Source organism: Xyrauchen texanus, chromosome 26 (assembly GCF_025860055.1).
Source record: "Xyrauchen texanus isolate HMW12.3.18 chromosome 26, RBS_HiC_50CHRs, whole genome shotgun sequence".
Lineage (NCBI taxonomy): Eukaryota > Metazoa > Chordata > Actinopteri > Cypriniformes > Catostomidae > Xyrauchen > Xyrauchen texanus.
Genome location: NC_068301.1, coordinates 6,293,319 through 6,309,669, shown reverse-complemented (window position 1 = coordinate 6,309,669; position 16,351 = coordinate 6,293,319). Strand labels below are relative to the sequence as shown.

At 37.3% G+C, this 16,351-nt stretch overlaps 1 protein-coding gene across 2 annotated transcripts; it reads left to right on the top strand.

Moving 5' to 3' along the window:
- Positions 1 to 471: 471 nt before the first annotated feature.
- Positions 472 to 11,568, top strand: LOC127619770 (keratin, type I cytoskeletal 13-like). 2 transcript variants are annotated; one of them, XM_052092754.1, is made up of 7 exons: positions 472 to 642; positions 10,094 to 10,176; positions 10,288 to 10,444; positions 10,530 to 10,691; positions 10,785 to 10,910; positions 10,999 to 11,219; positions 11,387 to 11,568. In XM_052092754.1, exons 1-7 carry the CDS (start codon positions 472 to 474, stop codon positions 11,505 to 11,507), a joined length of 1,041 nt encoding a protein of 346 aa, XP_051948714.1. In that variant the 3' UTR covers positions 11,508 to 11,568. The 2 variants fall into 2 exon arrangements, with proteins under 2 accessions (XP_051948714.1, XP_051948713.1); XM_052092753.1 differs by lacking the exon at positions 472 to 642 and adding an exon at positions 9,203 to 9,683.
- The last annotated feature ends 4,783 nt before the right edge of the window (positions 11,569 to 16,351 follow it).

Sequence of the window (16,351 nt, the reverse complement as noted above, 5' to 3'; positions counted from 1 at the left end):
ATCTTGTTAAATATTATGATCGTGTCTGGTAACATGTGCATGTAAAATGGCTAGAAATAGCATTTTAGCTTAGCGTAAAGCTAACAATTTACACAAGGTTTATTTCTATTTCTTCTGCTCCAAACTTACTTCAAACGTACTTCTCTGTCTACTCGTATGAATGTAACACATCATAAGAAAATGTTTCACCGCTGTTCAAATGCACTTTGGATCACATCATTTATATGTATAAATGTTTTCCATCTGACAGGACTAAATATTAAATGAAACAAATGAAAATATAATGCAAAGTAATTTCTTCAGTAATCAAAAACCTTTTTGAATGTAACTGTATTCTAATTTCCAATTATTTAAATTGTAACTGTAGTGGAATACAGTTACTAATATTTTGTATTTTAAATACATATTCCAGTTACATGTATTTTGTAACTCCCCAAAACTGTTGATATCTCTGAAACCGAGAAAGTCACCATGCAAAACCTCAATGACCATCTGGCCTCCTACCTGGAGAAAGTGCGCTCTATTGAAAAGAAAAATGCTGACCTTGAGCTGAAGATCCGTCAGTTCCTAGATAGCAAGACTTCTCCATCTGCTCGTGACTACAGTGGCTTTTATGCTACTATTAGTGATCTCCAAGCCAAGGTATGTGATATTATCATAAGAGTATTGAGAAACTAGTACAAATTACTAACCATTGAGCATGTTTTGATAAAAGGGTCAATCAATAAAAAAAATGTAGATGAAGAATTACATGACAATGTTTTTGCTCATATATTCAAATACTGCATTTACACGTGTTTTGATCATGCCTATTATACAAGTTTAGAAGTTTGAAAACAATAAATATGTAGATTAAAATACCGAGACACTTTCAATTCATGCACTTAAGCAAATTGCTTATTTTGCATATCCTCAAAATTATTTTTTTCCCCCAAGTGAGAAACAAAAAGCAATTGAATTGTTTTTTTTATCCATTAAACACAAATAATTCTCAGAGAGATTAAAAATTGCCCTATTCTGTTATTATTTATTTATTTTTTGCCCCTGAAGATTCAGCAATGCCACTGGTGTAAATGGAGGGCAGAAGACTTCCGGGTCAAGTGCGTCCACACATAAACTTCTTGAAGAAGAGTATTACAAAGAAAAGGCACATCCAATTCCAACCTCTCTAAAAGGTCCAAAGCATTTATATTGGTTTCATTTTTGTGTAGATACAGGAAGACCTCACAAAAATCATGGCTGAAATCTGTGAGCATTATTAGGCAGTTGCTGCTAAGAACCACAAAGAACTCGAGGCTTGGTATACCAAGGTATAATCCCATTCTTTGCTAGTTTTCTTACATTTACATTTCTGCATTTGCCAGACACTTTTATCAAAAGCAAATTACAGTGCATTAAAGTTATACACTGTATTGTGTGTTCCCTGAGAATCAAACCCATGATCTTGCCACTGCAACTGCCATGCTCTACCAGTTGAGCTACAGGAACTCTTCTTATCAGTATTGTCCTCAAAACCAACAAAGAACTTGTCTAACTTGCTATGGACGGTCTCTCATAGACCAAAACACTAAACAAATAATTCACAGTGAGCACAGAAACCCTCCAAACATCCAGATCGGAAATCACAGAGGTTAAACGCACACTCCAGAGTCTTGAAATTGAGCTACAATCACAACTCAGAATTGTAAGCACATGGACAGATGAATCTTCAGATGAAGTGCTGTTGTACAGTCATCACACAGTGACCAAAAGCAAATAAATATGCATTTTTGTGTTTAAGTCATTTTATTTTCTTCTGAGTGTTCTTTTTTTTTTATTATTTTCATGAACTGCACCTTGCATAATCGACCAAACATATTTTGCCAAGTGTGAAATGTTATGTCTTTTAAATAAATAAAACAATTATAATTAGCTACCGTAATAAATTGCTAATACTGGTCATGATATAAACATTTTTTTTATATGTATTACTAAAACTAAAATTAGACTTAATAATGAGGAAATAGAAAGAGTGTATGAAAATAAATTTCTGGGTGTTATAATCGATCATAAATTAAGTTTGAAACCACATATAAATAATGTAAAAACTAAATTGTCTAAATCCATTGCAATATTACATAGAACAAAACATATTTTGAATGAAAACTCATTATATATATTGTATTGTTCGCTCATAGTTCCATACATTACTTATTGTGTGGAGGTATGGGGTCATACATATAAAGCCAACATAAATCCAATATATATATGTTACAAAAGAGAGCAATAAGGATTGTAAAAAGGGTAGACTATTATGAACCAACAAACATATTATTTATTGAACTACATGTCTTAAAATTAGTTGATTTGGTTGATTTTTACACTGCGTAGATAATGTATAAAGTATATAATAAATTACTTGTTCGAAATAAGAGAAAGCCAGTATAAACTAAGGGGAATGTACATGTTTAAAAAAATAAGGGCAAGAACGAATATTAAAAATAGATGTATATCTGTGAAAGGGGTAAACCTATGGAATAATTGTGACAAGGAATTAAAAATGTGTAGTTCGCTTTGTAAATTTAAGAAAATGTTTAAAAAAAAAGGATGATACATAACTATATACCTCAATATGAATAATTTTTGTATATAATATTTAAACTATTGTATTAATGTCTGAATGTTATTTATGCACATTGGTGAAATGTCTGATGTTACAGTTTTGTTTATCTTGTATGAATCAAATTTACTGAGAAAAGTGACACTTATTAGATAAATATGTAAAAAGGGTAGGCACAATAAGCAAAGGCTTCAGCCTACACCTTTTTCGGTTGTTATGTATATTTAAATTTATTATGGAAAATTGTATTTGTGGACCGAAATAAATTTTTTGAATTGAATTTGCATAAGATAAAAATAGGGTAAGAGCTAACTCAATTGCCCAATTACATTGCAAGCACGTCATAGCTATTTGATTCTTATTATCATTATTTCAGTGATTCTTAACTTCCTTATTGGGGTATTGGTCATTAAAATGTTTGATTAACTACTTAAAAGAAAAGTATTAAAATACTTTTAAGCAAGACCCAGTGTCCATTCCAATAGACTTTTCTCTCATGGTTTTATATTTATGGTTTTTGGGTTTGAAATTAACCTTGGTGGCCTGTGACACAATACAGAAAATTAAGCATAACATTACTATATTTAAAACTACATCAATACTATTTTGACTGTTTCAAAGTGAAGAACTGCAATAAATTAAAAAAATAAAAAGACAATAGCTGCAAAAGCACGGGACTGTATAAACCATGTGAACTGAATAATTAAAGATAGGGTTGCCAACTTTCTATCAGCCAAAAACAGGACATTACAGCTCTAAATACGGGAAATTTGTTCAGTGGGGCTCTGGCGTGAGATGCTGTGCAATATTTCTAAGACAACCTAGAGCTTGTTTACAGAGGAAAACAATAAAAAAAATTAAAATTTTAAAAACAGTACATTTCGAACACAAAACGTGTTCTGTGTGAACGGCACCATATTCGCTTAAATTAAAAACCTTTTTAAAACAACGGCCAATGACTACCGAATTTAATGTCAATCTTCACTTTTAAACACGTACAAGGCTTCACTTGCCGCTATTTTGTCAGTTTCCACAGTAGCTGCTGCCCACGAAGAATGCTCCGATATTGCTTGCACCTTTATCTAGTGTGGCCTTCTTGTGCATTTCTGTGGAAGCGTGTTGAGTCAAGTCATTCTCACCTCCATGGCCAACTGAAAATTCCCTGCAACATAAAGTACAGAAGACTTTCGTTGAGTCACTGCAGACAGGCTTAACCCACATCATTTTACTTACCATTGTTTATTGTAGCTGCAGGGTTATCAATATTTGCCAAATCAACTGAACAGCGTCACACATTGCCCGAATTTTCTTTTTTTTTGTAGAGGAATTGACGCATTTACTTAATGTGTATGGATTTGCTTCGGGGGGGCTATGATTGGATGATGACAGGTTTCGGTGATCATTCTCAAGTGTCGTGATCAGCACTACTGCTTTTGCTGTTATATCAGTCAGTGGTTAGATCAGCATAGCAGTCATTAAACGGGACAAGGGAGGTCATACATGGGACAAATCAATTAGGCCCAATATAAGGGCTAATATGTGACAGCTGGCAACCCTAGACATGCAACTCCCAAGAATCCAAAGAGTCCCTAATGTATAGTACCAAAAAACATTGAATAATTTGATATATTGATTCAAATTAGTCACTTTGATATTTTAATGGGTTGTTTGATGAGAGTAAGAGAGTAGGTTTCATAATAGACTATCATTTTCTTTTTTTAATGATGGCCACTGGATCTAGATGAGATGCATAGTGTATAGTAGAACTATAAATATGTTGTAGCTCAAACTAATATTAAAATATGGTTTCTCGGTTATTGCTGTCGTTTATGTCTTGCATATTTCAAGATCTGAGGGAGGGACAGCTTGTCAAGGGTAGAGCATAATACAATAGATGGGCAATGTGATATTTCTCCACATAGCATCCATGTAATAACTTTACATCTGTTTGAGTGTGAACTAACATGTTGCATTAGATAAAAACTGACAATACTGGGTATTAACTGCACGCACATTACTTAACCTAGTGGCTGTTCAGTTGAAAGATAAACAATGATTTAATGTTAATAAATAAGGAGTACCAACAATCATAAATCAAGATGAACTACATTTTACCATTATTGTGAAGTGAAAATGAGAATCCACTCTAACAGGTGTTCCTCAGTCGCCATCTGTATATTCCATCAGAAAGCAGATTGTGGCGCACTTGGACGTATTTAGAATTTTCAGACGACATATGAATCTAGTTTTATGTTTCTATTATTGAGGAAACACCAGGGGACCACCCAAAATGAAACAAATTTGGTCTTATGGGGAGTCTTTTGGTACCCTGACATTGTCCCCATTGTAAAAACTGTTCCTGTGCCTGACGGTTCTGAAGTGTCGGCCAGAAGGCAACAGATCAAAAAGGTAGTGGGCAGGGTGAGTGGGGTCCTGAGTGATTATACCAGCCTTTTTCCTCACTCTGGAAGTGTATAGTTCTTGAAGGGGGGGCAGGGGGCAACCGATAATCCTCTCAGCAGTCCGAACTGTCCTCTGTAGTCTTCTGATGTCTGATTTCGTTGCTGCACCAAACCAGACAGTTATTGAAGTGCAGAGGACAGACTCAATGACTGCTGTGTAGAACTGGATCAGCAGCGCCTGTGGCAGGTTGAACTTCCTCAGCTGGCGAAGGAAGTACAACCTCTGCTGGGCCTTTTTCACAATGTGTGACTCCCACTTCAGGTCCTGTGAGATGGTAGTGCCCAGGAACCTGAATGACTCCACTGCTGCCACAGTGCTGTTTAGAATGGTGAGGGGGGACAATGTTGGGGTGTTCCTCCTAAAGTCCACAATCATCTCCACCGTTTTGAGCGTGTTCGGCTCCAGTTTGTTTTGACTGCACCAGACAGACAGCCGTTCAACCTCCTTTCTCGTCATCTCGGATGAGGCGGATGACAGTGGTGTCGTCTGCAAACTTCAGGAGCTTGACAGAGGGATCCTTGGTGGTGCAGTCATTGGTGTAGAGGGAGAAGAGTAGTGGGGAGAGCACACATTCCTGGGGGGCCCAGTGCTGATGGTACAGGTGGTGTAAGTGTTTTTTCCCTGACTCACAAGCTGCTGCCTGTCCATCATAAAGCTGGTAATCCACTGACAGATAGACATGGTTTAACTTAGTCCGGAGAATAGCTGGGATGATGGTGTTGAAAGCCGAGCTGAAGTCCACAAAAAGGATCCTTGCGTATGTCCCCGGTCTGACCAGATGTTGCAGGACATGATGCAATCCCATGTTGACAGCATCATCCATAGACCTGTTTGCTCGATAAGCAAATTGAAGAGGATCTAGAAAGGGTCCAGTGATGTCCTTCATGTGGGCCAACACCAGTCTCTCAAATGACTTCATGACCACGGATGTCAGGGCAACAGGTCTGTAGTCATTAAGTCCTATCAAATTATACAATTTCATCGTCCTTTAAATTACAATTCCACAATAAAAAAAAGTTAATAAGAAAACACTGAACATGCGCAGCGCAGATGTTTTTGGTTCTGGACAGAAAACAGTGGGGGGGGGGGGGTGAATGCAACAGAAAAATTGATCTATCCGGAGCTCCCAAGAAGAAAAAGCATCTTTGTTCGTATAATAAAGAATGGGAGAAAAAAATAAACATAGTTAAAACTAGTTACAGGTGACCTTAAAAAAGGAGAGTGCAGTGCATGCCACCAAAGTTTCATGGACAGCTCTGTTGAAGCACGTCAGTGCCCCAAACATGACAGCTCTGATATCTTTGGCTTTGAGCATTGTGTTTTCTCTGATGACCGCTGCGTGGACAGAGACAAGGAACCGTGCAACTGTGGACCTCATAAAAAGTGAACTCCTGGTGAAAGTGAACTACAGCTACACCTGCCAGGAGTTCTAGAGACACGTAATGAATGAGAAGGCCCTACTCGGAGCTGCAAGATCAGACAAAAAATATAAATTCAAGATGCACTGAATCCGGTAAGAATGCATTTAATCCGTCTAGTCTTTCCTAATGGAATTTATGTGCTTATTTGGAAATGTGCTTTTAACGATTATATTATTATTTTCACTGCATTATATTTAGATTGAGTCTAAATTAGATTGGGTCTGTGCTGTTAAAGTTAGTTTGTATCATAGATCTCAATGTGCCAATCTGAGTGACATTCACAGCGCAGGTCAGCCCCGTCATTAACATTTCATAAATACTATTAGCGATTTAAAGCATGTTAACATCACTGCAAAAAGACATCTAATGTAAAATCAATATTTATTCATCTAGTACAATAATAGTAAAATAACTCTCCCTCATGTCCCGCAAAATCAAGTCTGCTGACCTGCAACAGAGCAATAGCCAGGTGGTCACCCTACAGTCTGGGCACCTTTCACCAGGAAACTGGAGCTCACACATGCCCATACATTCAAAAACACTTCCAGCTTTGTCCACTTGGGGCAGTGTGGTTTCGAAATTCTGTAAGCACAGACCGATCACAGCTGAAGAACTTTCGATCTATCCACCTTATTTTGCACTGCAGAAGAAAGCAGGCAGCTGCATTAACGGTGAGTGTGAGAAAGTTTTGCTATCATTAGCTGCTATGTAAATAACTAGAAGGATAATTATACCAGAATTTATAGATATGGACTTACAAACTATCACAACCACAGAATGTACAGCATAATAATGTCCTAATGTTGGATAATGTTCTAACGTCATTCACTTGTTGCTGTGTGTTGTATTGAAGAGATATAATAAACTCTGCTTCTTTGCCGAGATCGTGACGATAGTGTTTCTTGTCTCCATGCAATCCTCCATTAATATGTACCATGCTCAACCTCCGAAGATGCCTCTATTTATTTCCAAAGGTGATGTTTCAGAAGCCATGCTGAATGTGAGATCAGCATGTCTATTTACTATACACCGCTAAGAAAGCCCAATGGCTTTCTGCTCTCTGCTGGTTGTGTAAAGTTTGTGAGGGCATGTCAGATGGCACTGAGGACTGTCCGTGTCATTGCCTGCTTTCATTAATTCTGTTTGAGCAACAGTGTGTGAAGAAACAATTGTGAAAAATGATTAACAGTAAAACTATACACGTTCTGAACAAATGTGTTTATGATAATAATATGATAACATATATTGCCAGCCTGAAGTATATAGCAGCATAATGTAATGTTTTTATATAGCTCAAATATCTGGAAGTGGCTTATACTGGAAGTGGTCCCCATTCTAGTTTGTAATGGTGGCGCTAGTTATGTTCAAAAATAAGGTGGATAGACCAATAATTGGGTAACGTCACCGCCAACTTCAAAGACAGAAGTGGTGGAATAAAGACCTGCGCAAAAAGTAAACCAAACCTACAGTAAGCTGACCCAACTGTCCTCAAAAAGTTAGCTGTTACCTTTAAATTGTCTGGTTAAGCTAAATGAAATGTTGTGCTTTCATAATCGCAATAGCAAAAAAACTTGTATAATTTCCAACTAACGGCTTTGCAGTGAACATTTCATTGCAGGAATGTTATCAACTCATATCATTACCATAATAGTATAGCCAAGAATAGTTCTGCATGTATGATGGCTTTGTGTCATACTTTCATTTAATTGATGATTATAACTAGTTATTGTCCAGCTTTAATTCATCAAAAGCAGTTGCTTTTTAGCAATCTTTAGCTATATATGGTTGTCAAAACTGTTAGCCAGTAACAGAATTATATCAGCAGTTGTGGGTGTGGTATGGTGACAACAAAAACTGAGCTGGTAACTGAAAGGTTGTAAGTTCAAAACCTGTTGAGCATGATTTAAAAATGATCACCTTTATTGCCTTGAGCAAGGGACATAAGGTAGCTTTATAGAGGATTTTCTCTGCAGAAAGTCCCGTCGGTTATATGACTACATTTATGCTAGGAGGGACCCTGTGAAGTTTTTGGGACTTAGTCTACTGTAGTTCAGAAGATATAAAGTAGGGTTAAATCTGCCCCAAATTATACAATTGCTGTATTTTGAGCATCTTTGAATTTATGTTTTTTAGAGATAAACATGGTGAGGATTTACATCTACCCTTGTTTCATGCCAAAAGCAAATAAATCAAAATAAACAAATTCCTGAATGTCTATTTTTTTTTAATGTATTTGCTAAAGTTCTAATTTGAATGAAATTGTTAGTTAAAAAAAGTCCAAGTAAAATATATTTTAACCAACTCATGCTTTCTTTTTGATTTCTTAGAACAAACTTACATTTGTCACTTTAAAAATAAATATATATATATATATCGTTATCTATACATAGAAAGTATTGTAGCACTAAAATCAGTGCCAACCAAATGAAATATTTAAATATATTTTGCAGAGACTAAAACAGCTTGCTGTTCATAAACTACGAAAGCAAGCAAACAAGTGTGAAGATTGACGAAGACTGACAGCTCAAAATCACATGACCACTACTTTTTCTTCCGAGGAATTCTTTAAAAGAAACTCTAAATACAACATACCATTCAAATCTGTCTTCAGCCACACCTTCTGCCTTGGGGAATAGGGCAATGGTTTCTTACTCCACCTCCCGGGCAATCTTAACTGTTTGTCCCTCCCCCATTTGTCCACATAAAAAGGACAAGGGTCGTCTTCTCTTCACTTATCCACTCATCCATTCTCCTGCCAGAGTTTAGAGCGACAGCAAGCCTCTTTCAAAATGATGTCTTCATCCTCCACTCGCACCTACATGTCCTCAGCAGGATCCTCTCGCCTCTCTTCATCTGGTGGGGGAGCAGGTCGTGTCACATCCATGCGTGCCGGTAGCGTGTATGGGGGTGCTGGAGGAACAGGGGTTCGCATTTCCAGTGCCTCTGCTTCTCGCTCCTTTGCTGCTGGAGGTGGTGCTGGCTTCAACCTGTCTGATGCAGTTGATGTCTCTGCAAATGAGAAAGCCACCATGCAAAACCTCAATGACCGTCTGGCCTCCTACCTGGAGAAAGTGCGCTCCCTTGAAAAGAAAAATGCTGACCTTGAGCTGAAGATCCGTCAGTTCCTAGATAGCAAGACTTCTCCATCTGCTCGTGACTACAGTGGCTTTTATGCTACTATTAGTGATCTCCAAGCCAAGGTATGTGATATTATCATAAGAGTATTGAGAAACTAGTACAAATTACTAACCATTGAGCATGTTTTGATAAAAGGGTCAATCATTAAACAACATTTTGATGAAAAATTGGCCAATTAATTTGACCTAATCATTCTTCTTGCTCACATCATATACCGCATTTGTACATGCTTTGAACATGCTTATACATGCTTAGAAGTTGGTAACAATAAATAATGGTGTTGGTGTTTGTAGATACAAATACTGAGACTACTTTCAATTCATGTTCTTTGAGAAGCAAATCACTTATTTTTTAAATCATCAAAAATGTTTTTCCCTAGTGAGATAAAAAGCTTTTTTATCATTAAACTAAAGTAATTCCAAGAGAGATCTAAATTTGTCTTTTTCTGTTTCTTTGTTTTTTGCCCCTGAAGATTCAGCATGCCACTGGTGTAAATGGAGGGATCTACCTGAGCATTGACAATGCCAAGCTTGCTGCAGAAGACTTCCGGGTCAAGTGCGTCCACACATAAACTTCTTGAAGAAGAGTATTACAAAGAAAAGGCACATCCAATTCCAACCTCTCTAAAAGGTCCAAAGCATTTATATTGGTTTCCTTTCTGTGCAGGTATGAGAATGAGCTGGGCATGAGACAGTCTGTAGAGGCAGACATTGCTGGCCTGAGGAAAGTCCTGGATGAGCTGACTATGGCCAGATCTGATTTGGAGATGCAGATCGAGGGGCTAAGAGAAGAGCTGATCTTCCTCAAGAAGAACCATGAAGAGGTACATTGACGTGGTACAAAACCAAATAGTCACACTTGAGATGTGGGTTAAGCAAATGCTCAGTTCTTTGTTACTGCGTCTTTAGGAACTCTTGGCAGTTCGCAGCCACATGAGTGGACAGGTCAATGTAGAGGTGGACGCAGCACCACAGGAAGACCTCACAAAAATCATGGCTGAAATCCGCGAGCATTATGAGGCAGTTGCTGCTAAGAACCGCAAAGAACTCGAGGCTTGGTTCCAGTCCAAGGTAAAATCGCATTCTTTGCTAGTTTTTCTTATCAGTACAGTAGTCAAAGCCAACAAAGAACTTGTCTAACTTGCTATGGATTGTCTCTCATAGACCGAAACACTTACCAAAGAAGTTGCCCTGAGCACAGAAACCCTCCAATCATCTAGATCGGAAATCACAGAGGTTAAACGCACACTCCAGAGTCTTGAAATCGAGCTACAATCACAACTCAGTATGGTAAGCACATGGACAGATGAATCTTCAGATGAAGTGCTGTTGTATAGTCATCAAATAGTGTAAAAAAATAATTACCTTCTCCCAACAGAAAGCATCACTGGAAAGCACCTTGGCAGACACACAGGCCCGCTACTCTTCCATGTTGTCGGGCTACCAGATGCAGGTGACCAGTCTGGAACAGCAGCTGGTGCAGCTTCGTGCGGATCTTGAGCGTCAGGGCTATGAGTACCAGATGCTACTAGATATCAAGACCAGACTGGAGATGGAGATTGCAGAGTACAGAAGACTGCTGGATGGAGAGGCTGTTAGGTGAAATTTACTTTTACAACCACAACACAATCTTTCCAGAACAGCATTTAGATTAAATATTGCTGTTTAGTATTATAAATATAATATTATATACAAAATGAAAGTGTGATGGAGATATATGCCTGGCATTTCTGTAATGTTTATGTTATTTTCCTCTATCCCTGCAGTGTCACAACCACAAGCAAAACCTCATCTACACGCAAAGTGGTAACCATTGTGGAGGAGGTGGTGGATGGCAAAGTGGTCAGCTCATCATCCCAGGCTGTCACAGAGACCAAATCCTCTTGAGATAAAAAAAAAAAAGAATTTAACTCAGAGTGACAAAAAACAATAAACTGGTCTAAATGTGCTTCTTGTGATTCTACTTGTTTTTTTTAACCAATTCCACTTTGCACAATCAACCCAAGATGTTAGCTTAGTTAACATGAAAAGTTATTTGTCTTTTAAATTTAAATCAATAATTAGCAACCATAATAAAAGCCGCCAGTATTAGCTAGTCATAGGATACATTTAATCAATATATGTTGTGTGACAGCTCACTCAAAGAAACAGTTACACTGGAGGCATCTCTTGGCAGTGTTCAATTATTCTAAATAATAAGCAGGTGTGGTCATATTATTAAGTACTTTAAAGATTAAGTAAAGATTAAGTTCTTTAAAGAAGCCCCATGAACACCCCCTTTTAACCCCTTATTTATATCCACTATTATTAAACTATTTCTCAGATTGATATTTTCTCAGAGGAAACTGGGATGTTTGCATACTGTTAGAAAATAATTATTATGGAATCATTAGTTAGCATTCTTATCGACATGAGCTAGATTGACAATTAAGACATGATATTATTAAGTCGCTTTTAATTGGAAGTAGTTAATCATAGGAAAGCACAGGGAAGTAGATTTAAAGATTTACATCATTAAACTTGAGATAGTTATGTGCAGGGTGGGAACTGGTTGTGTTGCTAATTTTAAAGTAAGTTAAAGTGAGAGATAATTAAATGCATAGATCATTATAAATCAGATGGTCTGGCGAGCAATGGTTTTCAAACCCAGAAATCTTTATTATAAACAAGATAAAGCAGAGCAAAAAGGTTAAATGCAAACCAATCAAGTCTTAGGCTAACCACACAAACTCAATAAACAAAGCTAGACAAAGGGAATGGGCAAACAGGCCTAGGGCTTATTTACTAGACTAATTGGGTAACATGGCATAGCTGGAGCAGGAGGAAACTGAGAAGGGAGGTAGAACATGAACTACAAAACCGAATGTCAAAATAAAAGCAAAAAAAAATGCCCTAGTGAACACAGAACACAGGGGAAAGTTTTATGATTTTCATGGCATGTTGATGCATTGATTAGATAAGTCTTTTGGCTACATTTGACTTTTCTTGCTAAATTACAAGTTAACATTATTCTTTAGTTAAATTCTACAAGTTACAATACCTGTCTGTTCACTTATATGACCTGATAACCAGGGCCATAGCTGGGTATTCTGGGGCCCCTGACTGTATATTGCTTTGGGGCCCCATTCCTATTAAATAAATACAGTTTAAAATTTGTTGTGGGCTCCTCCAGGACCTGTGGGCCCCAATAATCATTACTACCTTTCACCTCTCTAGCTACGGCCCTGCTGATAACCTTAGCTCTTTCATAACACCATCACTTATGGATTTAATTCTTGACTTCTTCCTGACACTTCCTTGTCTCTCTTTCATTGGGTTGGGCTTCAGTTATTTTGCCTGATGGCTTAAAGTGGTAGGGGTACACATCTGCATAGCAAAATGCAATTTTAGCTAATCTCCTTGCTGCTGTTAGATTATGTCAGTAAGTGAGTGACTTTTCTGAATGTCACAAAGTATCAAAGTCTGCATTTCCCAGTGGAAATTGCACATTTGTTAAAATAATGTTGAACTTAAAAAAAAAATAATAAAAAATAAAATAAAAAAATAAAAAATAAAAATATATATATATATATATATATATATATATATATATATATATATATATATATATATATATATAATTAGAATAACTCTAACTTATGAAAGTATGATTCATGGAAGTCATCTTAGCCTACCTGGAATTTAATAATTAGTTTTGCAAAGGAAGTCAAGCAAATTTAGGCTATCGCTAAAATACTCACTAGTTCAGACCACAGTTTTCCCACTGCTTTTTTTACAGTTATATTTTGATCATTTTCATTTTAAACATTTTATGCTGGTATTTAGAAAATGCTGTTACATCAATTTCAATTTAGCCTTGTTAATCCTGAAAGAGAATGCAAGTATACATCTTTGTAACCTTTTGAGCTTAATGTTTAATTACGTTATTACTATGTTGTTACCTGATAAAATAAAAAATAAAAAATCAATTCAGTGATATCGTTTGTTATGAACTTAAAGTGCCTCACCTCATTCTCTGTAGTCCCTCAGAAAATTTCGCGCCATTCCTGTCAGACGCGCGCTCTCTTGTGGTCAAACAAGCGATTGTCGCTAGGAAACGCAGTTTTCTCATTTTAAGTTTATATTTTCATGAACTCACCCACAAAACGTACATATTTTGGATTCAGAACGACGAATTTCAACGGGGGAAGCGATCTGAACTTTGCTGGCTTTGCTAGAAAAAATAGCTTTGTCCTACTTTCCCCCATCTGTTTCCTGTCTCCACTCTTAACATTTCCTTTAATTGTTGCTATTTATACTTAGTGTAAGCTACCACTATCAACACTTAGGCCTACTTGGTGCTTTAAAATATATGCTTTAGAAAATCTTAAAAATTAATGGAAAAATCTAATATATATGAATTCAATCCACCTTTAGGCTACATGGTTTTTCCTGCCTTAATTCCCACTGAAGTAGCTAGGATGGGCTCAGCACCCATGCGATATAGGCTACAAAAGATAAGTGGGTAAAAATGGTGGATGATATAATTTATCCATCACTTCATTATGTGTGATGATATGTTTAACTTATTTTAATAAATTAATTATTTAATTAATCAATCAATGGATCAAAGCACAAGACATGTATTCTAGATTTACTGATGTACATCGGGTTTGCAGAAAATATATTAGTATATGTGGTTAGGAGAACATTATGACAACGTTAGGAGAACGTATTGGACGTTAGGGGAACGTTCTACAAACCCGAGCAGCGTTTCCCAAAAGCATCCCGAGTTTAAGTTGATCGTAGAGACCATAGGTGCCAATGGTTTCTACAATCTACTTAGGCTTAGGATGCTTTTGGGTAACGCAGCCCTGTAAGGTTAAAAAAAAACGTTTCTGGCGAACCAAGAGAGAACGTTAGAATGTCCGTTCTGGGAACCCAAAATTGTTATCTGTAAATTCCTGCTCAACAAGCGCCTTAAACTAAACTTTAAACAGCACACAGAGGCACATGCTTTCTTATTATGCAAATTAATTGATGCTGGCATACAGAACAGTCACTGGGTCTGCTCCAGCATACCTAAAATAATTTCTGCAGAACTACACGCCCACTAGAAGCCACAATCAAAAAAAAGCATGTTTATTGTGTTTCTGCAGAACTACACCCCCACTGTTCTGTCGGTTACGGAACGTCACCTTGTTGTACCAACACAATGAGCCACCAAAACACTTTCGCAGACTTTCGGCATCATCGTGCCACGTTGGTGGAATGACCTTCCCAACTCCATCCGAGAAGCAGACTCCCTTTCTGTCTTCAAAAAGAGGATAAAAACACATATTTTCCATGAGCACTTAACCAGTCACTAAACTAATTCGTGTTGCACTTTAATCTGTTTTGAATACTATTCTGATGCTAGTGAAACGTTGCAATATGGCACTTTTCGTACCACTGTCTCCTTAAGATGATTTGCTTATGTTTTCATCTTTTGTAAGACGCTTTGGATAAGAGCGTCTGCCAAACGAATAAATGTAAATGTAGGAGAATTTAACTAAATCATGAGATTTGAGTGAGTTCATATATCTGATTACATAATAATTAGGCTATATTTAATATAATGAGGCAGGGAAAATTCACTTCCACCACCTGTACCACCACCTGGCGATGATTGTGGACTTTAGGAGGAACACCCCAACATTGTCCCCCCTCACCATTCTAAACAGCACTGTGGCAGCAGTGGAGTCATTCAGGTTCCTGGGCACTACCATCTCACAGGACCTGAAGTGGGAGTCACACATTGACTCCATTGTGAAAAAGGCCCAGCAGAGGTTGTACTTCCATCGCCAGCTGAGGAAGTTCAACCTGCCACAGGCGCTGCTGATACAGTTCTACACAGCAGTCATTGAGCCTGTCCTCTGCACATCAATAACTGTCTTGTTTGGTGCAGCAACGAAATCAGACATCAGAAGACTACAGAGGACAGTTTGGACTGCTGAGAGAATTATTGTTTGCCCCCACCCCCTTCAAGGACTATAGACTTCCAGAGTGAGGAAAAAGGCTGGTATAATCACTCTGGATCCCACTCACCCTGCCCAATACCTTTTTGAACTGTTGCCTTCTGGCCGACGCTTCAGAACCGTCAGGCACAGGAACAGTTTTTTCCATCAGGCTATCCATCTCATGAACAGTTAAAACTGCCCCATTGAGCAATAATTATGTGCAATACACAGTTAAGTCTATTTATATTATCCAACATATCCACTTCTGCCATTCTGATTCTGATAATAATCTTAACTAAATAATTTGACATAGGGGGCTGAAATTGGGATTCAGGGAAACTGGGATCAAATATTGAGAGGTTTTTTTTTAGCATGTGGATCTGTATAATTTTAAGCTGATGTCAATTTCTTAATCTAAAAGCATGAAAAGTGACAGCATAAATACATACATATATAGGCCTAATAGTGAGCATCTTTTCATGCAGGGATTCATTCTTTAACTAAAATTTCTGAAGGATGAATTAAAAAGCTAAACATGGTTGGAAACATGGACATTTCTATCAATCATCCAATCATACCTGGCAGTGTACATTTGTAGTTGGTTACACAATTATGTGCTATGTTGACTATTTGATTTGTTAATGAGATAATCTTTTAGGATAATATCAGATCTTGAACAATTACATGGTTTATTACGCTAATAGATTTACTGTAGTCACAGATTCTTCTTCCAACACTGTTTGATGCAAATGT

Bases quoted from the DNA above. Each gene is read 5' to 3' on its own strand.
- LOC127619770 (XM_052092753.1), top strand. From the start codon at position 9,273: ATGATGTCTTCATCCTCCACTCGCACCTACATGTCCTCAGCAGGATCC. The intron at 10,177-10,287 runs GTGCGTCCACAC...CTTTCTGTGCAG, and splicing joins GCAGAAGACTTCCGGGTCAA to GTATGAGAATGAGCTGGGCA. The intron at 11,220-11,386 runs GTGAAATTTACT...CTATCCCTGCAG, and splicing joins CTGGATGGAGAGGCTGTTAG to TGTCACAACCACAAGCAAAA.